Source organism: Drosophila nasuta, chromosome 3, assembly GCF_023558535.2.
Source record: "Drosophila nasuta strain 15112-1781.00 chromosome 3, ASM2355853v1, whole genome shotgun sequence".
NCBI lineage: Eukaryota > Metazoa > Arthropoda > Insecta > Diptera > Drosophilidae > Drosophila > Drosophila nasuta.
This window is the reverse complement of record NC_083457.1, coordinates 3,249,262-3,274,235: the sequence shown is the minus strand read 5'-3', so window position 1 is coordinate 3,274,235 and position 24,974 is coordinate 3,249,262. Positions and strand designations below refer to the sequence as shown.

The 24,974-nt window shown below is 33.8% G+C and overlaps 5 protein-coding genes and 16 non-coding genes across 21 annotated transcripts in view; 9 read left to right on the top strand and 12 right to left on the bottom strand.

Annotated features, from left to right (window-relative positions):
- Positions 1-164: 164 nt before the first annotated feature.
- Positions 165-1,001, bottom strand: LOC132791484 (snaclec GPIB-binding protein subunit beta-like). Its single transcript, XM_060800420.1, has 2 exons — positions 840-1,001; positions 165-785 (listed from the first exon to the last, which is right to left on the bottom strand). Exons 1-2 carry the CDS (start codon positions 999-1,001, stop codon positions 432-434), a joined length of 516 nt encoding a protein of 171 aa, XP_060656403.1. The 3' UTR covers positions 165-431.
- A 775-nt stretch (positions 1,002-1,776) lies between these two features.
- On the bottom strand, positions 1,777-2,592 carry LOC132792188 (snaclec bothroinsularin subunit beta-like). Its single transcript, XM_060801443.1, has 2 exons — positions 2,458-2,592; positions 1,777-2,392 (listed from the first exon to the last, which is right to left on the bottom strand). Exons 1-2 carry the CDS (start codon positions 2,575-2,577, stop codon positions 2,054-2,056), a joined length of 459 nt encoding a protein of 152 aa, XP_060657426.1. The 5' UTR covers positions 2,578-2,592; the 3' UTR covers positions 1,777-2,053.
- Positions 2,593-3,547: 955 nt separating this feature from the next.
- Trnar-acg (transfer RNA arginine (anticodon ACG)) lies at positions 3,548-3,620 on the top strand. The gene has a single exon. It is a non-coding gene; the product is annotated as a tRNA-Arg (tRNA).
- Positions 3,621-3,945: 325 nt separating this feature from the next.
- Positions 3,946-4,018, bottom strand: Trnak-cuu (transfer RNA lysine (anticodon CUU)). Its single transcript has one exon. It is a non-coding gene; the product is annotated as a tRNA-Lys (tRNA).
- Positions 4,019-5,836: 1,818 nt separating this feature from the next.
- LOC132794538 (5S ribosomal RNA) lies at positions 5,837-5,955 on the bottom strand. Its single transcript, XR_009633213.1, has one exon. It is a non-coding gene; the product is annotated as a 5S ribosomal RNA (ribosomal RNA).
- Positions 5,956-6,327: 372 nt separating this feature from the next.
- Positions 6,328-6,446, bottom strand: LOC132794656 (5S ribosomal RNA). The gene has a single exon (XR_009633325.1). It is a non-coding gene; the product is annotated as a 5S ribosomal RNA (ribosomal RNA).
- Positions 6,447-6,828: 382 nt separating this feature from the next.
- LOC132794645 (5S ribosomal RNA) lies at positions 6,829-6,947 on the bottom strand. Its single transcript, XR_009633314.1, has one exon. It is a non-coding gene; the product is annotated as a 5S ribosomal RNA (ribosomal RNA).
- A 373-nt stretch (positions 6,948-7,320) lies between these two features.
- Positions 7,321-7,439, bottom strand: LOC132794557 (5S ribosomal RNA). Its single transcript, XR_009633231.1, has one exon. It is a non-coding gene; the product is annotated as a 5S ribosomal RNA (ribosomal RNA).
- Positions 7,440-11,173: 3,734 nt separating this feature from the next.
- LOC132790562 (plasma membrane ascorbate-dependent reductase CYBRD1-like) lies at positions 11,174-12,331 on the top strand. Its single transcript, XM_060799130.1, is given in 1 exon segment — positions 11,174-12,331. A coding segment is annotated over 1 exon segment (702 nt). The 5' UTR covers positions 11,174-11,548; the 3' UTR covers positions 12,251-12,331.
- A 590-nt stretch (positions 12,332-12,921) lies between these two features.
- LOC132794633 (5S ribosomal RNA) lies at positions 12,922-13,040 on the top strand. Its single transcript, XR_009633303.1, has one exon. It is a non-coding gene; the product is annotated as a 5S ribosomal RNA (ribosomal RNA).
- A 374-nt stretch (positions 13,041-13,414) lies between these two features.
- Positions 13,415-13,533, top strand: LOC132794622 (5S ribosomal RNA). The gene has a single exon (XR_009633292.1). It is a non-coding gene; the product is annotated as a 5S ribosomal RNA (ribosomal RNA).
- A 374-nt stretch (positions 13,534-13,907) lies between these two features.
- Positions 13,908-14,026, top strand: LOC132794556 (5S ribosomal RNA). Its single transcript, XR_009633230.1, has one exon. It is a non-coding gene; the product is annotated as a 5S ribosomal RNA (ribosomal RNA).
- A 374-nt stretch (positions 14,027-14,400) lies between these two features.
- On the top strand, positions 14,401-14,519 carry LOC132794531 (5S ribosomal RNA). The gene has a single exon (XR_009633207.1). It is a non-coding gene; the product is annotated as a 5S ribosomal RNA (ribosomal RNA).
- Positions 14,520-17,954: 3,435 nt separating this feature from the next.
- On the bottom strand, positions 17,955-19,862 carry LOC132792112 (probable cytochrome P450 6w1). The gene is made up of 3 exons (XM_060801347.1): positions 19,361-19,862; positions 18,522-19,301; positions 17,955-18,461 (listed from the first exon to the last, which is right to left on the bottom strand). Exons 1-3 carry the CDS (start codon positions 19,820-19,822, stop codon positions 18,186-18,188), a joined length of 1,518 nt encoding a protein of 505 aa, XP_060657330.1. The 5' UTR covers positions 19,823-19,862; the 3' UTR covers positions 17,955-18,185.
- A 352-nt stretch (positions 19,863-20,214) lies between these two features.
- On the bottom strand, positions 20,215-20,286 carry Trnae-cuc (transfer RNA glutamic acid (anticodon CUC)). Its single transcript has one exon. It is a non-coding gene; the product is annotated as a tRNA-Glu (tRNA).
- Positions 20,287-20,591: 305 nt separating this feature from the next.
- Positions 20,592-20,664, top strand: Trnar-acg (transfer RNA arginine (anticodon ACG)). Its single transcript has one exon. It is a non-coding gene; the product is annotated as a tRNA-Arg (tRNA).
- Positions 20,665-22,222: 1,558 nt separating this feature from the next.
- Positions 22,223-22,295, top strand: Trnar-acg (transfer RNA arginine (anticodon ACG)). Its single transcript has one exon. It is a non-coding gene; the product is annotated as a tRNA-Arg (tRNA).
- Positions 22,296-23,017: 722 nt separating this feature from the next.
- Positions 23,018-23,089, bottom strand: Trnae-uuc (transfer RNA glutamic acid (anticodon UUC)). The gene has a single exon. It is a non-coding gene; the product is annotated as a tRNA-Glu (tRNA).
- A 170-nt stretch (positions 23,090-23,259) lies between these two features.
- Positions 23,260-23,332, bottom strand: Trnar-acg (transfer RNA arginine (anticodon ACG)). The gene has a single exon. It is a non-coding gene; the product is annotated as a tRNA-Arg (tRNA).
- Positions 23,333-23,501: 169 nt separating this feature from the next.
- Trnar-acg (transfer RNA arginine (anticodon ACG)) lies at positions 23,502-23,574 on the bottom strand. The gene has a single exon. It is a non-coding gene; the product is annotated as a tRNA-Arg (tRNA).
- Positions 23,575-23,979: 405 nt separating this feature from the next.
- LOC132789949 (ecdysone receptor) overlaps positions 23,980-24,974 on the top strand; it is a 118,487-nt gene continuing 117,492 nt past the window's right edge. Inside the window, exon 1 of the mRNA XM_060798303.1 lies at positions 23,980-24,284. The gene's annotated coding sequence lies outside the window, so the exon portion shown is untranslated. The remainder of the gene's footprint in view (positions 24,285-24,974) is intronic.

The window sequence follows — 24,974 nt, the reverse complement described above, 5'->3', positions numbered from 1 at the left end:
ACGGATCTTAGTTGCTTTGGCTTACAATCTGCTATATTTTGTACTCTATTATATATTTTGAATGTAGTACTATATCAATATACGAAATACATATTTTGGTAAATTTTTTTATTTTTACGGTATATTAATGTAGTATATGTTAAGAATAATACCGCGCTGGTTTTCTTTTATTCAAAATGGATAGCGGGTATCTGATAGTCGAGCAAACTCGACTGTAGCTTTCTTACTTTTTTTCTCGTTTATTATATTCTACTGACTATTACAGATATTTTTTTGCTTTTCGTTTAATTTTATTTGATCCCTATTAGTAATTACCGAATTATTTAAATATGATCGCAATTGGGATTATTATTATTATTATTATTATTTAAAATGCCGAAATTTTACTTATTTGACGACAGTCTAAATGAATTCTTATAATGTTTCTGTTGTTAGCATATTTGCTTGGAATATTTTTGACACATGAAATAATGTGATTCTCTACACTCATGCTCAGTCCAGTAACCAGTCACAGCATTGAATCCAATACAAGCTGAATGAGAATACGATTTATTCCTGAAATTGTTGTAATAAACGGGTCCTCCAGTGCCCTGCCAATAATACAGGGAGCCGTCTCCCAAATTGTTTCCAGAAGTCCATATAGGGTCCTCAGCAATTGTGGGCAAATCATCATTGGCCATAGATCGAATCCATTCTAGTATCTCATTGTAAAGAATTTCTGACGTAAGGCTAACTAATGTAGAACTCTGGGATGCACAAAGGAGTTCGGCCTGATGCCAGTTCACCTAAAATATATGTAAATAATAAATCATATTCTTCGAGATTATTTAAGCTTATACCTTTTCATATAAGCCTATTCCATAGGTGTCGTCTTCATAGGTAAATATTTTTATAGACACAACTTCTGGTTCTACGTCTTCCTCATTGGCCGGTGTAACATCACCTTCTGCCCAGACAACTGTGCAAAGCAGACAGAAAATACCAACCACAAAAAACTTCATATTGTCAAGAATATTATGGATTGCATTCCTTTTATATAGTTTTAGGCAATTAAAGCTAATTACTCAGCACATTTATCAATGTCATTTCAGTACGGAATATGCCTACGGCTATATACGATTTAAAGAAATTATATTAGTTAAAAGATTAAAGAATATTTTAATGTAAGTAAGCAGCAACGAAAAAGATTTCGCGAGAAAAGAATTTTGTTATCATTGCAACTTTTGCCGAAAAAGAATTTGAAACTAATATTTCTCAAAACAACATATATTTTCAATAAATATAATGTTATACTTAAGGGCTACGTGTGGAAATTAGAATAAATTCAATATTTATTCATATATCACCAATTTGTTTATCTTAAAATGAAATTTATAAGTAAAAAAGGAAAATAATAGATGACAGAAATGGTTGTAAAATTTAATATATATTATTTATTAAAAGTTTACATTATACGTAATGTATATCACACGGTGATAAACTAAATTACTATATAAAGTATGTAAGCATAATCCATATATTTCATATATTGTAGAATTAAAAATCTGTAAATTAGAATCATCCTAAACGTTACATTTAATATTCTACAATTAACTGCACATAACATGTACTCATTAATTATTTACATATATTTAACTAATTTATCGATTAATGAAACGAATAATACATAAATTCATATTTATATTATTTTATTTTTTATTTTTATTTATGTTATCGTATAAGCAAAATAATCTGCAATTTAGAATCTTTCTATTCGATTAATTATTATGGAAAATAAAGTGTGGATCAAATATAAAACCATTTATTTAAAAAGAGTATTTCCTATTCGGTCACACTCTACAACAAATTGTTTTATCAATGGAAATCTTGCTGGTTGACAACAGCTACCTCAATCTATTTTGGTTAAAGAGCTTAAAAAGCTCACTGAAAGCTTTACATGGTCGCGTGCAAAAGCTGGCAGCTATGGAAAAACACTCAAGCACCTAACCGTTGAATTTAAAATACACACGAACGATTTCATTGATTATTTTCTTAAGTGAATTAAGTGTACTCTTTATGCACATCGTTTTTCGCAAACAAAATAGCGTTTCTCCATGCAGTTTATATCCCTCCATAATCCGGAAACTGCATCCAGAGCCAGGCAATTATACACATATGAATATGGTGCCTCAGCAAAATTACGGTAAGTAATTGTATTACCAGTTGAATACCAACTCCATTGAACGCCATTGGCCTGATTCGAGCCAGAAGTCCAGACTGGTTCGGTCAGAATTTTCTGGAAACCCGAACTGAGAATCGCGTTATATATTCGAGTCTGAGCCCTTTGGTTGGGAATCGATGCCAAGGAGTAACCATATCTGGCACAAGCTGTCGTTGCTTCGTACCAATTCAACTGAAATCATAAGAAAAGAGTTGGATCAACGACCTAATTAAGTGCAAATTATTATCGTGTTTTACCTTATTAACAACGGATAGTAAATAGTTTCCATATTGATACGTTAAGGATGGAAACGGTTCCAAATCAGCCCATACTGAAGCACCGAGTAAACAAAGTAGACCGAGACCTAAAAATTTCATTTTGTAAATATATCGAGCGAGTCTTTTCCTTTTTATACCATTAAGCACAAAAGCTAATTGCCTGGTGCATCCATCAATGTCATTCGATAAGCTCGAAATCTAAGTTATTCTTTTGCTTTCATTAGTTTTTTTGGCGTTTGCCATAAATTTTGCTTACAGTAAATCTCAATTTTAAGCGTTGCGTAAATCCGTTTGCCATTTTTATGGCAAACTTTTGCGCTAATAATGTTATCCAGTGCTCCGTACTGAGTGCAGGGGTGCCACGAAATTTATCGAAAAAATGTAAAAGCATATCTCATTTAACTGTGCTGTCAGAACACACCAGAAGCAGCAGCAGCAGCAACGAAGGAGACGTTATGACGGGTCAAGGATTGGCAATTGCCACTGCTGTGCTGTTTCCTAGCTAGGATATTAGGGGTTGTGCCTGGGCACCCTCATCGACTTGCATCGCAAGTTTTGCTCAGCTTCGCAGTTTTTTCATTCTTCTCTGGCCAAACTGTTTACGAGTCCCATTGGGATTGAACAACAAGAATGAAATGTGCAAGCACATCGTACAGATCGCTGCGTTTTTGTTTGGGAGGGTTGTGTCGGATATAAAATCAAAAATTGCTGCCACTACTGTGTATGTGAATGTGAATGCGTGCGGCGAACGGGACGTATGGATAATATGATTTCTGTTTGTTTGAATGGCATGCCATTTGCATTTGCCACTGCAGCATAAAACTAACTTGTTCCTTTTGTTGAGAAGGTCATGCTAGTGGCAAATGTTTCAACCAAATTGCTGTTATCTCGAATCTTTCATTTCGATAGCTCAAACTTATCACTACCTAATTAAAAGCTGCTTTACAACTTCAAATATATTTTTAGACATATATGTATGTATGTATGTATGTTGGTGGATACAATACGATATGTATGTCAAAAGTCTTAACTAATTTGCTGGCTAATGATAGTTGGCTTAGATTCCGTGGGTCCTGTGGCGCAATGGATAACGCGTCTGACTACGGATCAGAAGATTCCAGGTTCGACTCCTGGCAGGATCGATCTTTTTTACTTGTTATGTTGATGTCACTGTTTCAATATTTACATTTTGCCTTTTTATTATTTTATTACAGATTATGATTCCCTTTTTCTGTTGTGATACAATATTGTAATATTCCGCGTTGTAAAAAAAAATTACTTTTTTTAATGGCTGGCGATTCAGAAAAAAATTGAAAAAATACTCAATAATCGAAAGCGAAATTGTGTTACTAATACGGAACACGCCATCAATTAAGTTATTGTTGACTCTTTATTCATTCAAATTCTTTGATTTAATAATACTATTATTTTTAAAATTTCTATTATTTTTAATAAAAAGTTCTGTTGCGCCCAACGTGGGGCTCGAACCCACGACCCTGAGATTAAGAGTCTCATGCTCTACCGACTGAGCTAGCCGGGCAGTTGGATCGACATTTTCTAGAACTCTTGAAGCATTTTCGGTAACGATCGCAGAACAAATGATCTATTTTTAAGACTACGAAGAATTTCTGAAAATAATTATAGAATTATAATTAAAACAGGTAAAATAAATACAGTTGTTGACCCCGTTTTCAAAAGCAAATAAATTGTATGTATCTTCAGACAACCTTTTTTTCATCGATCTTAAGTCGAAATAATTACTTTTTATTTGAAATGATAAATTTTGTATTTACAAATATATGTTTCGATTTTGAACATATGAGGCTAGTCGAAGCTTAATTTGGTCTCTTCAAGTTTACATAATTTATTTAATTCTTAATATTTTTTAGTACAACTTATTTCGATAAATTTTATTGAATTATGGCTATCACAACTCGGCCACTCAAGACATTTTCCAAAGTTATTCTAGTATTAAAGATAAATAATGCATCAAAGGAACCCCCATAGAATAAATAAAGTTCTCTATTTGACGAACAAATTGAGATGCTCTTGTTGAATGTGCGCAATTAGATTGTAAAACTTGTTGACAAGATGACATGATCTATTAGCTTTGGTTATTTGTCTTTGACGTTGGGTGCAGGAAAAATTGCAATTAAATTGGCCACTGCTGCAGGAAGTTGAGTGCAAAGGACGAGGACAACGACGACGACAACGACGGCAAGGACAATAACACCAGACGAAGAGAAGAGGGCAAAACTGACAACAAAAGTCACGCAGAATAAATGCACCATGCGACAGGGCTAAGGCTAAGGGCCAATGGCTGCTCCTTTTGCTTCTTTTGCTACTGCTGCTGCTTCCACTTAATTTATGCGTCAGGGAAAGGAGCAGGAAACTGGGAGAACTGGGAAAGGGGAGGAGCTGCCTGTTGGCCATTTTCACAGCACGTTTAACGAAGGTCGTCAATGGCTAAGCCAACGCTTAGCTTTCGTTTTATAGCGTGGAAATTCATCTTACGCTCACAATTTTTATCTCCCTTAACAATACAATTTTGCAACTTTTCAATTTCCCTCGCACCCCTGGTTAGCCTTGATTAACAAGTAAGATAACAGAGATTGCAAAAGGTTATTCCACAAGGTGATCTGCAATGAAAATTAGTACAATATTTATTGGTGCAAGACTAATACTGAATTTAGATTGGTTTGCTATGTGATTGAATTTAAATCAGTTGACTAAATGAATGTATTTCCAGCAAATTGAATAAAATCATAATATATAAATAACATCAAACAGATTACACAATAAAAGCATTTCAAAAATAGTTAAAAAAATAATTACATAAATATAAGGATGAGTGATGAGTGAAATTAAAAATATAAACACACTTTATTAAATTAAATAATAACAAATTCGTATAAAATATTACATTTTTTGAATACTTATTACAATAACCATTAGTTATCGACCCATAATAGTAATGAATATAGAAAATGTATAGAAAATTTTATAGAGAAAATGTTTTAAATATAAATTTCATGCTTAAGACACTTAATTTTATGTTGCATCTATTTTATGTATAAATTGCAAGTTCAGCTATTCAAGTCGTACAAATAAATAAAAGTAATTGAAATGGTTCAATAGGAAATAACATTAAAAGTTCAGTACAATTTATAAAATACGTTGAAAGAAAAAATAAATACATATTAATTAACTACAAATCCAAAATTGTTGATTGCGATGGAAATGTAATATGGACATGTTGAAATAGTTGAGAGGATGGCAATGATAACAAATGAAATAAGAATAAAATTTAAAAAAGTGACGAGAAGAAGAAAAAGTAAAACAAAAAGTTGTTGAACGATGCCAACAACACGCGGTGTTCCCAAGCGGTCCCCCATCTAAGTACTAACCGCGCCCGACGCTGCTTAATTTCGGTGATCGGACGAGAACCGATGTATTCAGCGTGGTATGGTCGTTGGCGAAAGACGCATGCTTAGCGTAGTATTTTGTATTTCAAATGACAAGTATTTTTGCATCTTTATACTATTGAAAAATGACATGTAAAAGATAGTATTGATTGAATTTGGGAAATACGTTAAACAACACAGATATGTATATATAGTTAAAGCTTTCTGTAGTTTATCAATATTGAATTGAGAATGCTGTCATGTCGATTGGTGGGAAAGCAAGGCATATGTACATATGTACTATATGTTGGACGTGGATTGTGATGGAAATATAGGAAGGACATGTTGAAATAGTTGAGAGGATGGCAAGGATAACAAATGAGATAAGAATAAAATTTAAAAAAGTGACGAGAAGAAGAAAAGTAAAACAAAAGTTGTTGAACGATGCCAACAACACGCGGTGTTCCCAAGCGGTCCCCCATCTAAGTACTAACCGCGCCCGACGCTGCTTAATTTCGGTGATCGGACGAGAACCGATGTATTCAGCGTGGTATGGTCGTTGGCGAAAGACGCATGCTTAGCGTAGTATTTTGTATTTCAAATGACAAGTATTTTTGCATCTTTATACTATTGAAAAATGACATGTAAAAGATAGTATTGATTGAATTTGGGAAATACGTTAAACAACACAGATATGTATATATAGTTAAAGCTTTCTGTAGTTTATCAATATTGAATTGAGAATGCTGTCATGTCGATTGGTGGAGAAAGCAAGGCATATGTACATATGTACTATATGTACTATATGTTGGACGTGGATTGTGATGGAAATATAGGAAGGACATGTTGAAATAGTTGAGAGGATGGCAAGGATAACAAATGAGATAAGAATAAAATTTAAAAAAGTGACGAGAAGAAGAAAAGTAAAACAAAAGTTGTTGAACGATGCCAACAACACGCGGTGTTCCCAAGCGGTCCCCCATCTAAGTACTAACCGCGCCCGACGCTGCTTAATTTCGGTGATCGGACGAGAACCGATGTATTCAGCGTGGTATGGTCGTTGGCGAAAGACGCATGCTTAGCGTAGTATTTTGTATTTCAAATGACAAGTATTTTGCATCTTTATACTATTGAAAAATGACATGTAAAAGATAGTATTGATTGAATTTGGGAAATACGTTAAACAACACAGATATGTATATATAGTTAAAGCTTTCTGTAGTTTATCAATATTGAATTGAGAATGCTGTCATGTCGATTGGTGGGAAAGCAAGGCATATGTACATATGTACTATATGTTGGACGTGGATTGTGATGGAAATATAGGAAGGACATGTTGAAATAGTTGAGAGGATGGCAAGGATAACAAATGAGATAAGAATAAAATTTAAAAAAGTGACGAGAAGAAGAAAAAGTAAAACAAAAAGTTGTTGAACGATGCCAACAACACGCGGTGTTCCCAAGCGGTCCCCCATCTAAGTACTAACCGCGCCCGACGCTGCTTAATTTCGGTGATCGGACGAGAACCGAAGTATTCAGCGTGGTATGGTCGTTGGCGAAAGACGCATGCTTAGCTTAGCATTTTGTGGTTGAAATGCAAAGTACTCGTATTTCTGTACTGCGAGTAGTAATATGAAAGCGATTGTTAAAACATATTTTGTAAGAAAACTGTATAAGGTTTCAATATTAAACTGAGAATATTATCGTTTGGTGGAAACTGAATAAATTCGTATCCATTCAAAGTGAAATATATGCTACATACAGTACATTTGGTATTAAGTTTTATTCTGGGCAATTTTTAGATTTCTATAGAAATTAGGAATTGCTAATAGGAAATCACAAAAATGAATACGACACAAACAGAAATTGTTTTTTAACATCAAAGTATTTAACCAGCGATTTCAACGACACCCAAAATAAATAGTTTAATTTCAAATATTTGAAAAAGTAATGAATATATTGAAACTATTTAAACTAATCAATTATATGCGCTGTAATAACCATGAGATAACTTGTTTAGCTTTCAAATGCTTTTTTTGCTCATTTCCTAAGGGAAATGTTATTTTACGCATTTCTAACGCTGGCAAAGATTTCACTACGACATCAAAATCAACGTGCAAAAATGTGAAATGACATAAAATTAAATGATATACTGCATTTAAGCCAATTTACAGTTGACTTGGTTTAGGGGGATGCAACAGCAACAGCAAAAGCAACAGCAGCGCGCACGCAACAACTTGCGATGACTTTGCAATGACCTTGTGGGCGAAAAGGCCACAACAGCAAATCCCAAATACGAAATACCAAATACCAAATACAAAACACAAAATACAAAATTCATTCTCGATTCCACTTATTCTCCCCATGTGCTATTGAAAATCGCGCGTAAGTCGCACGCGACTTTTATTTTTACCCTGTTGCTATAGGGCGAGTGGCATTGAGCATATTAAATTTATGAATAGTTTTGGCTAATATCAAATATAGTAAACATAAGATATAGTTTCTTAAATATTCATATATCAATAACAGGTGGAATTGGAACAGAGAGAAAAAACAATCTAGATTGAAAAGTAGATTGCTTGATTTATGGTCTTTTCAATCTTAAAAAAAATGTTAAAATAAGATTTTTAGGTTGAAAAAAGTGTCCTGATTATAAATCAGTTATCGAAATTGTTTATTGTTATATATGTATATTAAATAAAATGACATCAATTATGATTATTTATTCCTTTAATTCAGCGGTTAAGTATTAATATTGTTTGAAGTTCAAAATTATTATTTTGTTAAATTCTTAACAAACTTTATATTTATGAGATTAAATTGCATGCATATTTTGTACAGCTATATATATATATGTAAATACATATAGTTACTATATTATTAAATACATAGAGTAACAAACAAAAGTGGATACATGTTTGCCACTTCTGACCTTCAAGGTGATGTAAAATTTGTTGATCGTTTTAATTTATTTTTTCCAATTATCTTTATTAATTTATACAATATATAAAAAGAAAAATTTCAAATAACAAGGTTTTTATATTTAAAATTTTTGTTTATTTAAAAAAATGTCAAGTTTTAATATTTTGTATAATGTTTAGTCTAAAGTCTTTATCTTTAATTACACTTTTAATGCGTATAGCCTACTAAGAAAAGGGAAACTCGAGAGATAAATCGAGTTTCGAAGAAAGTTTTTATGACTGCAAAACGCTTGTGAATAATAGTTAGATTTGTAAATAGTTTCTGTGTTGTTGAAAATAGTTCTTATGTTGTTTGGACTTATTTGAAATTTAAAAGTTTCTTTTGCCATCACATCTTAGGGTATGCGCTAGTCGTGATAGTTATTAAAATAACCTACATATATGTATTGTTCTACCTTCGAGTGTCTTTCGACGTATTTATTTTTATTGAATTGCAGTTTCAAAGCCATCGAACAACAAAATCCACTCAGCTGAAGACAATTTGAAGTTTTTGGCGCAACGTTGGGGATTTGTTGGGAAGTTGCTTTGATGGCGAGAAGCAGGAAGCGAGATGCAGTTCCACCTGCTGGCTGCTCCACTATAAGCATAACTGGGTTGGTCATTAGTTTTAATTAAGGCAGTGTGCAATGCATTTCATTCCGCTAGATTAGGCATCATAAAGGCTAAAACTGCGACTGAGCAGATAAAGCTTCGCCTTGAGCGCAAAATTGCATGCAAATTGACATAAAATTAATAAACACGCAAATTGCATCATTTGGATACAGAGAGAAAAGGGGGACAAACTATACTTCTAATTAGCTGGAAACTTTACCCCAGAGAACCTTGTGCTACATCAAAGAATTTGTTAATTAAACGAAGCGAGGGTCGCTAATGTCCCTTGCTTTGACGGGACATTGACTAGAACACACAAAAAAGGAACTAATAATAGCAGCACAAAAGAGCGATAAAATCTTAATGAAACATTGGATTTTCTTGCAGTGATTTGGCCAGAAACTTTTAGCAAGCACAAGAAAATTAGGGTTTGACAGTCAGTGGCTAATGCAATAAAAATAAATGAATGTCAAGTAGAGCAAGCTTTGGCTTATCATTTAAAATGATAATAAAATGTTTGCCTTACAAACTTTGAAATCAAATTCATAATCAATAAATACTTTGATAAGTTCTAAAAAAAAGTTTGAAATTTTAAGATGATATTTTAGCATTTTTAGTGACAAGGCAAGACACAATAAATAAAAGAAAATTTTGCACTTTATAACTTATACATCAAATGTATGTATGTAACAAGAAATGGTTTTATATATTAATTGAATTTTATTAATTTGTGTATATTAGTTTAGTAAATTTTAAGAATAATTCCGTACTGTTACGGGTAAATCACAGTCGAGAACATTCACTTAAAATCGTCGTCTTAAAATTTATTATACGGTATGTTTAAAATTTAATAGTATGTTAATAAATCGGATGAAGCTTTTAGTATATATATTCTCTGTATTCTATAATTTTTTGGGGTACTAGTTGAGTATATTTTAAGAATAATTCCGCACTATGTTGCATTTATTTTATATGGGTGGCAGACGAGCACACTCCACTAAAATAGTTTTACAATCTACATTTTATACTCTACGGTATGTTTTGAATGTAAAAGTCTATTAATATTGGAATATTAGTTTGGTATATTTTAAGTATATTATTGTTTTAGCTTTCTTCAATATGGGTATCCCACAGTCAAGAAACGTCAATTAATGTAGTCGGGTATTAGTTTCTGATGTATTTTGCATATTTTGCCTATACTCGACCAGATTCAATTGTAGCTTCCTTATACAGAAAGAAAAACCATGCTAAAATCAAGAAAAAACTTGAATTAAAGGTTTATTCTTAAATCAAGATCGAATATCTTCAAAAAAATCTAGATTGTCAAATCCGGAAATCAAGATTATAGTCTTGTTTCAAGAATGACAAAAGTAAGAAAGTTACAGTCGAGTGTGCTCGACTGTGAGATACCCGCTACGCAAAATATTGTGGTATTATTTTCAAAATATACCGAAAATACTAAAAAGTATACCAAATTGTATAAAAATCTTTAATTTGAACCAAGAAGGCAAAATCGTAAGTCAAAATTAAAAATAATCTTAAATTAAGATTGTTTAAAATAAAATAAAATTGTTTAATATATATGTATATATGTACATATATATATAAAAAATGGGTAAGTTGTTTAATTCTAACTAATATTAAAAAAAAAAACTAAAAATATTAGTTTACTTACAACTTTTTTTTTACAAGTATACTTGTTTAAATTGTTGAACAAATGTTTAACTCAGGCACTGTGATTTTAGCTTCATAATTAATAAATTCTAGTAAAAAAAGTTTATGTTTGTATGTGGTGCTGCATTGTTTAATAAAGCGAAGCTGCATTGACTTCACAGTACACTAAGAATATCTGTCACATTTATTTACTCTTTGTGCATTGTACTTTGAGTTGCTCGTTTGGCTGTATTTGCATTTCGTAGCGTATTATTTTGTATTTGGTCCAGCAAGCGACACTTCTATTACCTGTGAGGTGTAATCAAAAAGTGCGACCATCTCAAAAGATTTGAATCCGCAAGCAGTGACAGCAGCTGTAGCAATAAAAATAACAGAACAACAATAAAAATATCAGATAACAAGTCCGCTACTGATTCCTCAATGATCGTTTTTAAGCTTCTCTATGTGCTGGCTCAGCTGTGTGGCCTGGCGATGATTGTGTTAGTTGGCATCTGGATCTTCGAGCACTATGGTGGACTGGACTTTTCATCGAATCCGAAGATCGAGTTTAACTGGCATCCGTTCTTTATGACTATTGGATTTATCTACTAGTATGGGAATTCTATTCTTATCTATCGCGCCTTTTACACCCTGCGCAAGAAGACTCTGAAACTTATCCACGCTTTCATTCATATGGCTGCCTTCATCCTCACTGTGATTGCCCTGAAGACCGTATTCGATTCTCATGATTTCGCCAGTCCTCCGATTCCCAATATGTATTCACTGCACTCGTGGTTGGGTCTCTCGGCTGTGATCATTTTTGGCTTGCAGTTCGTTGTAGGTTTCATCGCCTTTCTGTGGCCGGGAATGAAGATGAATTTCAAGATTGCTCTGATGCCGCTGCACATCTATTTCGGACTCTTTGGCTTTGTGTTGGCCATTGCCACCGCTTTAATGGGACTCACGGAGAAGGCCATCTTCTCCCTGGGATCCAAGTATTCCACGTTGCCCACAGCTGGATTACTGGCCAACGTTATTGGTGTGCTCTATGTGATCTTTGGTGCTCTCGTCGTTTACCTGGCCACAGAGCCAGCCTATAAGCGCAAACCTCTGCCCGAGGACTCGGCTCCTATCAGTGAATAGTATTGAATTCAAGACGGTTCACAACACATTAGAAACCGCTTAAGAGAGCGAATGAGCTTTATTTTTCAGCAACAGAAATTTTAAAGTTACATTTTTTAATTGTAATTGTGAATAATAATTTATAAAAAAAATATTATTATTTATTAAATAAATAAATAGGTAAATAGGCAGATAATTTGTCGCTTTCGTTTTTAATATGAAGTAGTTGTTATTTAGCTAAATATATTAACCCAATTTGCATTAGGAGACAACTACTGCTTATTAAAAACTTACCTTTGAAAGTTACCTTACATTTTACTACTTAAATTAAAAAAAAAAAAAAGAAGGGTGCTTTTATTAATTTCGAGAGTGTTATTTACCGTAAATAAAACTGTAATCAGAAAGAAATAAAAAAGAAGACATTAGAATTCACATAAACTGATATGTATGTTAATACTTCAAATCGTAGCATCGTAAATCTGTTTCTATTCAAACCAGTTTATCACTAATATATTAACTGCTTTTTTGACGCATATATTCTTACAATATAGTAGGTACAAATGTTAAACACAGCAATTCAATCAATATATACATATGTATGTAAATGCTGATGTATATTTCGTTTCATTTCTCACAATACAAAAATACTTGTCATTTGAAATACAAAATACTACGCTAAGCATGCGTCTTTCGCCAACGACCATACCACGCTGAATACATCGGTTCTCGTCCGATCACCGAAATTAAGCAGCGTCGGGCGCGGTTAGTACTTAGATGGGGGACCGCTTGGGAACACCGCGTGTTGTTGGCATCGTTCAACAACTTTTTGTTTTACTTTTTCTTCTTCTCGTCACTTTTTTAAATTTTATTCTTATCTCATTTGTTATCCTTGCCATCCTCTCAACTATTTCAACATGTCCTTCCTATATTTCCATCACAATCCACGTCCAACATATAGTACATATGTTCATATGCCTTGCTTTCCCACCAATCGACATGACAGCATTCTCAATTCATTATTGATAAACTACAGAAAGCTTTAACTATATATACATATCTGTGTTGTTTAACGTATTTCCCAAATTCAATCAATACTATCTTTTACATGTCATTTTTCAATAGTATAAAGATGCAAAAATACTTGTCATTTGAAATACAAAATACTACGCTAAGCATGCGTCTTTCGCCAACGACCATACCACGCTGAATACATCGGTTCTCGTCCGATCACCGAAATTAAGCAGCGTCGGGCGCGGTTAGTACTTAGATGGGGGACCGCTTGGGAACACCGCGTGTTGTTGGCATCGTTCAACAACTTTTTGTTTTACTTTTTCTTCTTCTCGTCACTTTTTTAAATTTTATTCTTATCTCATTTGTTATCCTTGCCATCCTCTCAACTATTTCAACATGTCCTTCCTATATTTCCATCACAATCCACGTCCAACATATAGTACATATGTTCATATGCCTTGCTTTCCCACCAATCGACATGACAGCATTCTCAATTCATTATTGATAAACTACAGAAAGCTTTAACTATATATACATATCTGTGTTGTTTAACGTATTTCCCAAATTCAATCAATACTATCTTTTACATGTCATTTTTCAATAGTATAAAGATGCAAAAATACTTGTCATTTGAAATACAAAATACTACGCTAAGCATGCGTCTTTCGCCAACGACCATACCACGTTGAATACATCGGTTCTCGTCCGATCACCGAAATTAAGCAGCGTCGGGCGCGGTTAGTACTTAGATGGGGGACCGCTTGGGAACACCGCGTGTTGTTGGCATCGTTCAACAACTTTTTGTTTTACTTTTTCTTCTTCTCGTCACTTTTTTAAATTTTATTCTTATCTCATTTGTTATCCTTGCCATCCTCTCAACTATTTCAACATGTCCTTCCTATATTTCCATCACAATCCACGTCCAACATATAGTACATATGTACATATGCCTTGCTTTCCCACCAATCGACATGACAGCATTCTCAATTCAATATTGATAAACTACAGAAAGCTTTAACAATATATACATATCTGTGTTGTTTAACGCATTTCCCAAATTCAATCAATACTATCTTTTACATGTCATTTTTCAATAGTATAAAGATGCAAAAATACTTGTCATTTGAAATACAAAATACTACGCTAAGCATGCGTCTTTCGCCAACGACCATACCACGCTGAATACATCGGTTCTCGTCCGATCACCGAAATTAAGCAGCGTCGGGCGTGGTTAGTACTTAGATGGGGGACCGCTTGGGAACACCGCGTGTTGTTGGCATCGTTCAACAACTTTTTGTTTTACTTTTTCTTCTTCTCGTCACTTTTTTAAATTTTATTCTTATCTCATTTGTTATCCTTGCCATCCTCTCAACTATTTCAACATGTCCTTCCTATATTTCCATCACAATCCACGTACAACATATAGTACATATGTACATATGCCTTGCTTTTCCACCAATCCACAATAAAATACGCAAAGCAACACAATCATTTTCATGCGTTTTGTTTTACTTTTTTTTTAATTTACCTTACTTTTTTTAATTTACTTAAATTTTTATATACATTTTCTTATTTCTTATTTACTCTTAAATTGAAATTCACTTTATTTTTTCGTATTTCATTCTCGACTTCCACAGCAAATAATTCGATTTCACAAAGGCGAATCTTATTGATTCTTGCTTAGCACTTGGTGCAAATGTTGTTCGGACAATTGTTTTAAAAAGATATAAAAATAAATGCATTTATGTACCTTAATAACGGATTCCTTAACGGATTTAACTTATTGATTTAAAAATAGTAAGAAAAACTATTGCATTTTATTATTAAAATAGAAAACAATAGCAAATTTTTATAAAATAATAAACCAAATTTATTAATGATACTTTCTTATATTAGTGTGTTTCTTTTCAGAAAAATATATTTATTAGTAAATATTACATATTGTTAAATTGAGAGAAAGCATAATAATTTAAAAACAACGCTCAATCATGTAAATTTGTATTTTTAGAATTATCGTGAATGATTTATTACAAGAGGATGCAGAGAGATATATTGCATAGAAAAAAGACTAGAAAACAATGATGACTTAATACAAACTAAATTGAGAAGCTTTACCTTTAAAAAAAAAACCAGAAAAATTCACTATCTAACACCAATAACTCTTTTATAATGTGAATTTTATTATACTATAAATGTTAGTATAAATACAAAAACGCAAATTCCATTTATTATTTTAGTTGCGGTTGACATATTCCGAGACAAGCCCACATCGCGTTTGAAAAGATAATTAGTAAGTGAATATGAAGTCGAGCTGTTGTTGTGCTGAATTGTAGTATTTTCAATAAAGCGACACATAGATTGTGCTTATTAGTCTGTCAATTTGTCTATGCAAATAATAGCTGCCCTTTGCTCTGTTATTGTTATACCCGTTACCCATAGAGTAGAAGAGTATTATAACTTTGTGCCTACAGCAAATGTATGTAACCGTAAGCAAAAGGACGCATCTTTGATCCCATAAAGTATTTATATTCTTGCTCAGCGTCAACAGCCGAGACGATGTAGCTATGTAGCTATGTCTCAGAGACTATAAGAGATAAAGAGAGATTGTTTGCACGCAGATCAAGTTCTCAAGTTCCTCCCCTTTTAAATCCATTAAAGTTGAATAACAAGCATAATTTTTAAGCTAGAAGTGTACATACAACAATAACTATATTCTTTATGAATCCTGAAAATTTGATAAATATTGTACAAGTTATTTAAGAAATACATACTTATGTATGGGTCTTAGTTTCTTTAGCTAACAATGTGGTCTAATTTGCACTCTATATCATTATACCAAATATAGCATTCGGTATATTTTTAGTATTTTTGTAGTACATTACGTTTGTATATTTAGCCACTCTGTTTTGATATTATTTAAAATGGGTAGCGGGTATCTCGTAGTCGAGCACACTCAAATGTATCTTTCTTACTTGTTTTTATTTAAATCGAGATATGAAAACTGATTCTCCAATACAAAGTAGTGAATACACGTATTCCCAGTCGAGCAGTCAACGCATCTATAATTAGTGGCGTTATGTGAGCATTACGTGGTTAAGCTAACTAACAGCTAAGTGAGTAAAGTCAGCTTCCTTCCCTTCCCTTCCCTTCTCGAATGCATTTAAAAGTCTCGTTCATGCGGCATTGCGCTGAGTAAATTGACAATTGTATTAAGTGAGTTAAGTGCACACACAGCTTCAGCATCAGCTTCAGATGCTGAGTGTGTGTGCAATAATGAAGCAACAACAACAAGCAGAGTACATGGGATATTACAAGGACTCGCAGTTGTTGCCGGAAAGCGAAGCTTTTTATCCGTCAAAACTTTTTGCTGTTACAACAATTGTTGCAAGCAATGTTTGCGGCAACAGCTGCCGCAGTCGCAGTTGCAGTTGCGGCTTCCCCATTATGACACATTTGCTTCGAGGTTGCACCGCACACACACACTGCAGCCTGCAGTTACCCTGAAGGATAATTGTCCACGGGACATCCTTCGCGTGTCACGCAGCAGCTACTTAGGGCAAGGTTAAACGTTGTTGCGATGTTGCGATTGCAACACATTTTCTTAAACAACTTTTACGCTGTCATTGAATTTGTATTTGATTGATTAACTAATCTGCCATTAATACATTAAGTCGTTGTAATACCTTGTACAAGGTTGCAGTTTACCCGGCGTATACGTAATATATGCATTCAAGCATCAATTTATTAGATGCGAAATTGCGATTGCAGTACACTTAATCAAGCTATCACTCTCGTATGCAAATGTAGTTGTGACTAGACTTTATAAATAGTTTTTACTTTTTACAATATTTCGTATTTTTATAGAGCAAAGTGACCCAAGAAAAAAGAATAAATTGGCTAAACCTTCTGAATAAATAAAGAGACTTAAAAATAAAAACCAATTTTGCGCATATTTATAATTTCCATTTGATATTCCGTTTTACACTTATTGTAATCTTTTCAAAAGCTTATATAAATAAATTAATTATAAATTTATGAGAGAAAATACAGATTGAATCGAAAGAAATTTTCTATTGGAATTTAGATACTCAATTTGAATAGATAAAGTCCAAGTACTTAATGACGAATAACAAATCTTTCCACATTTTCCCCTCTTTTACTCAATAAATTTCTTAAATTAAAGTGTTGTTTATAATAAGCATAGGTTTGTGAAGATAAGATTATAAAACAATCAAAGTTGTTCATTAACTTTTCGAAATCTCATCAGGGATAAGTACTCTTTATGGCCACTCAGCTTATCATGATTTCAATTTCATACTCATTGAAATCCTTTCTAAGAATGCTTTCTAATTAACTTTAAGTGTATTAACCTTAAGTGTGTTATTTCGTAATTAATATCCAGTAAATATTTGAAGCTTTGAAATGTTTTAGTTTAGTTAACTTTTTGAAAATTTAAGGAAGATTATTACGCATTTAATATTCAGTAATAAGTTTCAACTTTTTGTTGGCATTATTCTATTTTAAGTAACTTTTTGGATATGAAAAAGGTCTTTGAAATGTTTTTAAAAAGTATCTATTTTTAATATAATCATTTTAAATAATAATTTTTCTAAGTAAATCAACCTACAACATTTTCGTATTCAATATAAATCATTTAAAGCTTTCTGTTTTCAATCTTCCATTTTAAGCAACTTTTTAATTGTGAAAAAGAGATTTTCAAAAGCACTAATTTTTATATATGATGATTTTTAATAATAATGAAATGATAAAAAAATGAATAACTAACTAATTCCTTCTCAAATGTTCTACTAAAATGTTCAGTAAATAGTTTTAGCTTTCTTTTTGCAATGTTCTATTTTAAGTAGCTTTTAAGTATTTTTGTTTTTGATACAAAATAATAGTAGCTTTCACCCTAAGGCAATCTCAACAAGATTTCGAGCACTCTCTAGACTCTTTCCAGTTTTAGAAACACTTCATCTTTGGGAATGAGCACAGCAGCCATGGGCGCAAATTCGATAGTTTTTTTGGTCTTTTCACAGGCGAGAACACGATGATTGCGCAACAAATGGACCAGACCCAACTTGGTTTGCAACAGACCCAAACGCATGCCAATGCAATTGCGAGGACCAATGCCAAAGGGCATGTAAGCATCCTGGTTCAGATTGTGACGATTATCCGGAGCAAAACGTTCCGGATCGAACTTGTCAGGTTCTGGCCAGTACTGCAAAATATTAAATAATTATAAATAAGAATATATTTTGAGCACAATAATTAAACTTACGCGTTCGTCACGTTGTATGGCAATGGTAGAAATATAGACTGGAGTCCCAGTTGGCAACTCGACATCGTAGTAAGGCGCCAAGGTGAAGCGTTCACCGCTGCTGGGTTGAGCGCATTCACGTTCCGCATAGCCAACAATGGGATACTTGCGGAGGGTTTCGTTCACCACCTGAGTGAGGTAAGGCATCTCCTGGATGCGCTCGTAATCAATGTGATTGCCATCGCCAAAGTATTCGTTGATCTCCGAACGCAAACGATCCTGGATCGCAGCGTTGTGTGACAACTCAAACAGCGCCATTGTCATCGTGGATGAGCTCGTCTCGAAGCCAGCTGTCTGGAAGATGGCTGCCTGGGCAACCAAATAATCCAGCTGATTGGCCTTGTTATCAGCCTGATTCACAGCCTCACGTTTCATGGCCAGCAGAGTGTCGACGAGATCGCGACGCAACAAACCAGTTCTCTCTCGCTCTTCCAGAACATAACTCAAGCTGCGACGTATGAAATCGGAGGTTTTCTTCGAGAAGACTTTGACACGTGCCAACGTAGCCAACGCTGGGAGCATAAAGATGATTGCAAAGTCAAAGCCTCGACTCCAGTTGACATCGAAGATCGCCTTGTTGTACGAAAAGAATTCGCTCTTCAGGTCACTCAGCGAATTCGCTTTGACTCCAAACGCAATTGTGGCAATTAAGTCAGTTGTAAAACGAGCGCAGACATTTTTAATGGCCAGAGTCGAGTTCTCAGGCAGCTTTGCCAAGTAAGTTTCCAAATCATGGCCTATCTGCAATTTAGGTAAATAATAAGGATTTTTGGTATATAACACTATAATCCACAATTTACCTCCACCATCAGTGGATACATTTGCTTGATTTTGCCACTGGTAAAAACTGGTGAGATCTTGGTGCGCAGATCTTTCCATTCAGGATTGCGCACAAAGAACAGATTGTTGTAGCCAAGGGGATCGCGATGAGGATCAGTTTGGAGCGCACGATTGGTAAAGTAATTGAACTTCTTGATCATCACCGTCTTAATGAGCTCCAGATCCTTGATAATCAAAGCAGGACGATGCATTAAATAAACGCCTATCAGAGGCTCCTTTTCGAAACCGGGCGTATTATGTAGAACATTAATTTGGTCGAAGAACGCCACTTTGGCAGTTAGAAATTTACGCGTATTACCAAAAATTGGCGACGCTGTAATGCTCTTGACTCCCAAGCGTTGCCAATAGTTGTAAGTACGCTTCTGCCATATGTAGAAGACGATCGCCAATGTGGCGATCAACAATAAAATCTCAGTAGACATGTTCACCGTCGCAACTGTAGTGATCGACTCTGGGTGGTATCGCTAGAACGAGCGCTTTTAATCCCCACAAGTTGGGTCTTTCGGTCAGGGCAGCCGCACATGATAAGCAAAAAGTTGCACTGCTCATTGAGACTAGGCAAATAACCAGATTTTGCTTTTTGCCTATATTGAATGACTTGCCAAAACACAATCAGCGTTTGGTTTGCCAGTAGAAATGCTAGACTGAATGACTTCTAACAATCGAAACGCGTCTCCATACAAATGTAAACAAATGGCGTGCCACACACACATTTAAACATTTTCAATAAACAAAATGAAACGTAGACAGAATTGATAACGTAATTATTTGACAAAAATATAAAAAAAGAAACCTCTCGCTTCATTCGACAAATTTCCCATACCGGGAATTGAACCCGGGCCTTCCGGGTGAGAGCCGGATATCCTAACCACTAGACAATATGGGATGTGGTTACTGAGTGGAAAATAACCGAACTAAAACATACCACATACATTTTGTTTACGCACATAGGCACGTAATATAGCTACAATATATACAATATTGAATAAATAAATAGTAAGTTTATAACGTGTATGGCTAGTTTATAAAAGTTGTTGGTATAAAAAACATTGTTAAAACGCCAATCCGTAAAGCAGTTATGAACAATTTGCTTGTCATATTTTGACACTGCTTGCTAAAGTCGATAATACAGTTGCGGCATTAAGAATCAGTATCAAGCAATTAATGTGCTTGCGACGCTGTTAGCCGCATGGTCCTGTGGCGCAATGGATAACGCGTCTGACTACGGATCAGAAGATTCCAGGTTCGACTCCTGGCAGGATCGAAAATAATTTTTTATTTTTTCGTATCGTCTAAATGCCAAATATATAATAATTAATTGCATATGTATATTTATACTACATAGAATGGACAAGATTTAGACTTTTTAGATTATGCAAACTGAGTTGTAGCAGTCTTGTGAAGAGCGCACAAAATTCTCAACTTTAAATTCGAATTTTGATTAAATTAAAAATAAATCCTCTTAATTTTGAATAGTATATAGTATATAGTATATCGTAAAAATATTTGCCATATAAAATAATTTTTACCCAAAGGTTAGTTGAACAATGGTGTCATAGCAAACTAAAAAAATTGTACAATTATTTTGTTTATCTTCATTGTTTTCTCAATACTCAACTTTTTTTTAAGTAGATTAGACATCGTAAATAAAATTGTTATGAAAACTTTAAATATAAAACAGAACTTATTGAACATATTATGAAAAACTTTATTAAGTCATCACGCCAATCACGCAAGAATTATTTTTAATATTCTCATGGTGTTTTTAATGGGTAATTCTCTGACGAACAGTCAACAAAAAAACATAACCTGAAACAATTTTAAAAATAGGAAAAGGTTATAACTCTAGATTAGTACTTTAATTAGAGCTAAGAATGGTTTTGGAATTTTCTTTCTGTTTTGTTTTCTGTTCTGATAATTGCAAACAAATTCGTACGCAAAACCAAAAAACAGAACCAGTTTCTAAAATCAATCTTAGCTCTAAAAATAGTGCTAATCCATAGCTTTAATCCTTCACTTATTTTTAAAATTGTTTTAGTTTATGTTTTTTTTTTAACTGTAAAGGTGGTCGCGACATTTACCCATATGTAAAAATGTCGACTCTCGATTATATGGTACCGAAGAACACATTTGTACGCTTTCAAAGTGAAGGAAATATATATCAAAAATGTTGCTTGCCTTGGCGTAAGGACGATTAAGTATACTATAATTAAAGTAAATTTTGATTCTGTGTAATTCTTAGATTCTATGATAATAATAAAAAAAATAAGGCAATTTGATTCGAACAGATGAAGAAATGAATTCAAAAAACCTTATAAAATGGTAATATTTGACTAAACCGCCAGTTATTTTTAATTTCATTAAAGCTCTGCCGCCTGTCAAACACGACATTTATTTCCATCATCTTATTTTTAGTATTTTGTATTTTTTCACAAGCCTTTCGCAAAGGTTTATAAGAGAATATATGTACATATATAAATAAATAAAACAATATACAGACATACATCTATACTAAATTGCGTAAAACTAGCCTAATCAGCAATAAAAAATTTAAAATCTAACTATTTTAGTCATAAGAGTATACACTTGAATCACAAAATTAAATTGTTTTTTATAATGAAGTTTACAATATTTCTACAATTACATATACATTGCTTTCAAGAATTAATTTACTACATGATTTGGTCGTTTGATTTAAATTGATATAAATAAGCCAAACAATGACAGAAATAGTATTCTATTATACTTAGCATTAAAAATCAATAACTTGTTACCAAACCGGTTGTGTCAGAAAACAAGCATTTGACAATTTATGTCCAACCGGTCCTGTGGCGCAATGGATAACGCGTCTGACTACGGATCAGAAGATTCCAGGTTCGACTCCTGGCAGGATCGAAATTTTTTTTATTGTGCATTTAATATGCGAATTAAATATATTCATTTTTAATAAGAAAAAAAAAACTTTGTCAACTATTAAAACAGACAGTTCATAAAAAAATTGCAAATATCCTGCAAGACGTGTTTTTCCAATTGAGCTTGTCGGATTACACGTGATGCACTTGCACAGGGAGTGGCCAGTAGGGGGGCACTTTAGCCTGTGGCTCAATGGCAAAGTTGAGCTGCGGTGGCTAAGAGCAAATAAAGTGGCGTCATGTGGAGTTGTATGTGTGGATTATGTGTAGCTGTCGCTTTATGCTAAACAGCAGAAACGTTAAGAGATTGCAGCTAAGGGCGACTACCAAATCAGTTCGCGTCAGCTGCGTATGCAATTGCACGCCAAGGACATTTAAGGTGACATCCGAATGCTGATTCCATTTGAAGGACTGCAAGTAGTTTTGTGCGTGTGTGTTCAGAATGCTATTTTCCCCACTGTAATTTACATAATAGCAAAAACTTGTAATCGAAGAATATGCAAAAAGTTTACTCCATTCATTGAGGGACTCAAAGTAAAAAGTACATATGTAAACATATATCCAATAAATAATTTACGTATTTACAAGCAGGGTAGTGCTACAATTTATAAAGCAGAAAGTCCAAATTAGCTGTAAATTTAATATAAATTTAATGCTTCTAACAAATAAAAATATAAAATAAACAAAATAGAAAAAAAATTTGGTTTCCCATACCGGGAATCGAACCCGGGCCTTCTGGGTGAAAGCCAGATATCCTAGCCACTAGACCATATGGGAGGCTTGTATATAGTTAGAAAAGACACCATCAAAAATACAATCTAATTTTAAAATCAATAATCGTTTAAATTTATTTATTATTCAGTCGCAACGCATTAAATTAAAAATTGCAAGTAGATTTAAAAAATACTTAATCAACGAAATTAAATTAGTACAAAAAATTAATCTTTCGATCCTGCCAGGAGTCGAACCTGGAATCTTCTGATCCGTAGTCAGACGCGTTATCCATTGCGCCACAGGACCGGTAATCTCCGCCGCTTCAAAAACATACTTTGGCAGACAGTCTGCTTCAATGATCATTTAATTAAAACCATATTTGAAATAAAAAATTTTAATAACAATGAAAAATTAACGCAGTAGAATTGAGTCGATCTTGTAAATTAATTTAATTCTTTTGGAAGGTAAAAAAATTCGATCCTGCCAGGAGTCGAACCTGGAATCTTCTGATCCGTAGTCAGACGCGTTATCCATTGCGCCACAGGACCGATGGTTCACCTCATGGCTGATACGAAATATACGATTCAAGCAGTTCAGAACTAGAAAAAAATTCATGGAAGCCCTACAAGCAGTTCAACAAGCAGTGCTACACAGCTGTGTTTATCGAACACCATTGAAATCAAACAATTCATAAATAAAAGCTTGAATTATAAAATAATGTGAGCTGAGAATTAGTATTATTTATGTAAAATTATCAATTAATTTATGGTCTTATGGTTTTAAATTAATAGCATAGCATTGATACGGCTTTACTCTCTCGTACTTCGCCGATGCAAAGTCATAATGTTGTCTGCTACAGCGCCACTTGGCGGTTGGCGTCAACAACAAAAATTTTGTTTAGTCTCTCTTTGGCACTCAAAGCGTGCAGTTCAGTGACGACGCAAAAACACGACCGACAAGCCATTGGACGCTGAAAAGTTTACGTGCGCGCGACGTAAGCAAAAGCATACAACAAAATAGAAAGAAGAATCTCTGAGCAACAAAAAAATATATAATTAATACATACATACGCCAAATTGTTTATAACAAGTAATAATAATAAAAGAGAGTATATTCTACCAGTGTTTGCCGTGAGTGATTGTGAGTGCGTGTGCAATAAATACATAAATACATATAGAAATAATTATGTATATTAAATAAGAATTAATGCAAATATGTACAAATAATAAACTAAGTTCTTTAACTGTCGTTTGTTTTGGTAAGTGTAGCCGACACTCCCCTATTTCCCGCCTCCCTTCAAATTCTTGATGCTGATGTATCTCTTATTCTTCTTCGGCTTCTATGTGTTTTGTATGAGTTGCCTATTCTGTTTTTTCACATACTTTTTTGTTTTCATCGTCTGCTTCTGCTCCCCATAACGAAACGAAACGAAATGAAACGAAATGTACAAGAACAACATGAAGAAGAACGAGAAACAGCACAAGGCAAAGCGTAAAAGCGAAAAGCTCAAAGATTGGGGCTAGGGCTAAACAGAGACGCCGTTCGTTGTTTTCATCGTTGTTGTTTTTGCTGTTTGTTTAGCTGTCGTTTCTCCATTTACATATACGTACGTGTGTATGAGGCGCATACGTGTGTACTTGTTTAGTTTGTATGTGTAGGATATGATATGTTGATTTCTACACGTGTGTGTCTGCGACTGTGTGTGGATCTCTCTTGCGTTCGCCTCTGCCTACAACTATAATGCCTTGATTGCACGTACCAAGAGACAGTGCTTGGTTCGTCAAACAACGAGTTTTAAAGCAAATATGCTGGCGAAAGATTCGCGTTAGTTTTAAAGCGTAATTTTACGCCAATTTCGACTATTTATAATGCATTCAACAACAAATAAAATCATTTGATTTTGTTATTACTATGCTATTACTCGCTTTTACCAATGTGCTCACCACAG

Excerpts from the sequence above, each read along its gene's own strand:
- LOC132792188 (XM_060801443.1), bottom strand. The coding sequence starts at position 2,577 with ATGAAATTTTTAGGTCTCGGTCTACTTTGTTTACTCGGTGCTTCAGTA. Across the intron at positions 2,393-2,457 it reads TACTATCCGTTGTTAATAAG|TTGAATTGGTACGAAGCAAC; the intron begins GTAAAACACGAT and ends TTATGATTTCAG.
- LOC132791484 (XM_060800420.1), bottom strand. The coding sequence starts at position 1,001 with ATGAAGTTTTTTGTGGTTGGTATTTTCTGTCTGCTTTGCACAGTTGTC. Across the intron at positions 786-839 it reads GAATAGGCTTATATGAAAAG|GTGAACTGGCATCAGGCCGA; the intron begins GTATAAGCTTAA and ends CATATATTTTAG.
- LOC132792112 (XM_060801347.1), bottom strand. The coding sequence starts at position 19,822 with ATGTCTACTGAGATTTTATTGTTGATCGCCACATTGGCGATCGTCTTC. Across the intron at positions 19,302-19,360 it reads TGTATCCACTGATGGTGGAG|ATAGGCCATGATTTGGAAAC; the intron begins GTAAATTGTGGA and ends CCTAAATTGCAG. Across the intron at positions 18,462-18,521 it reads CCATACAACGTGACGAACGC|TACTGGCCAGAACCTGACAA; the intron begins GTAAGTTTAATT and ends AATATTTTGCAG.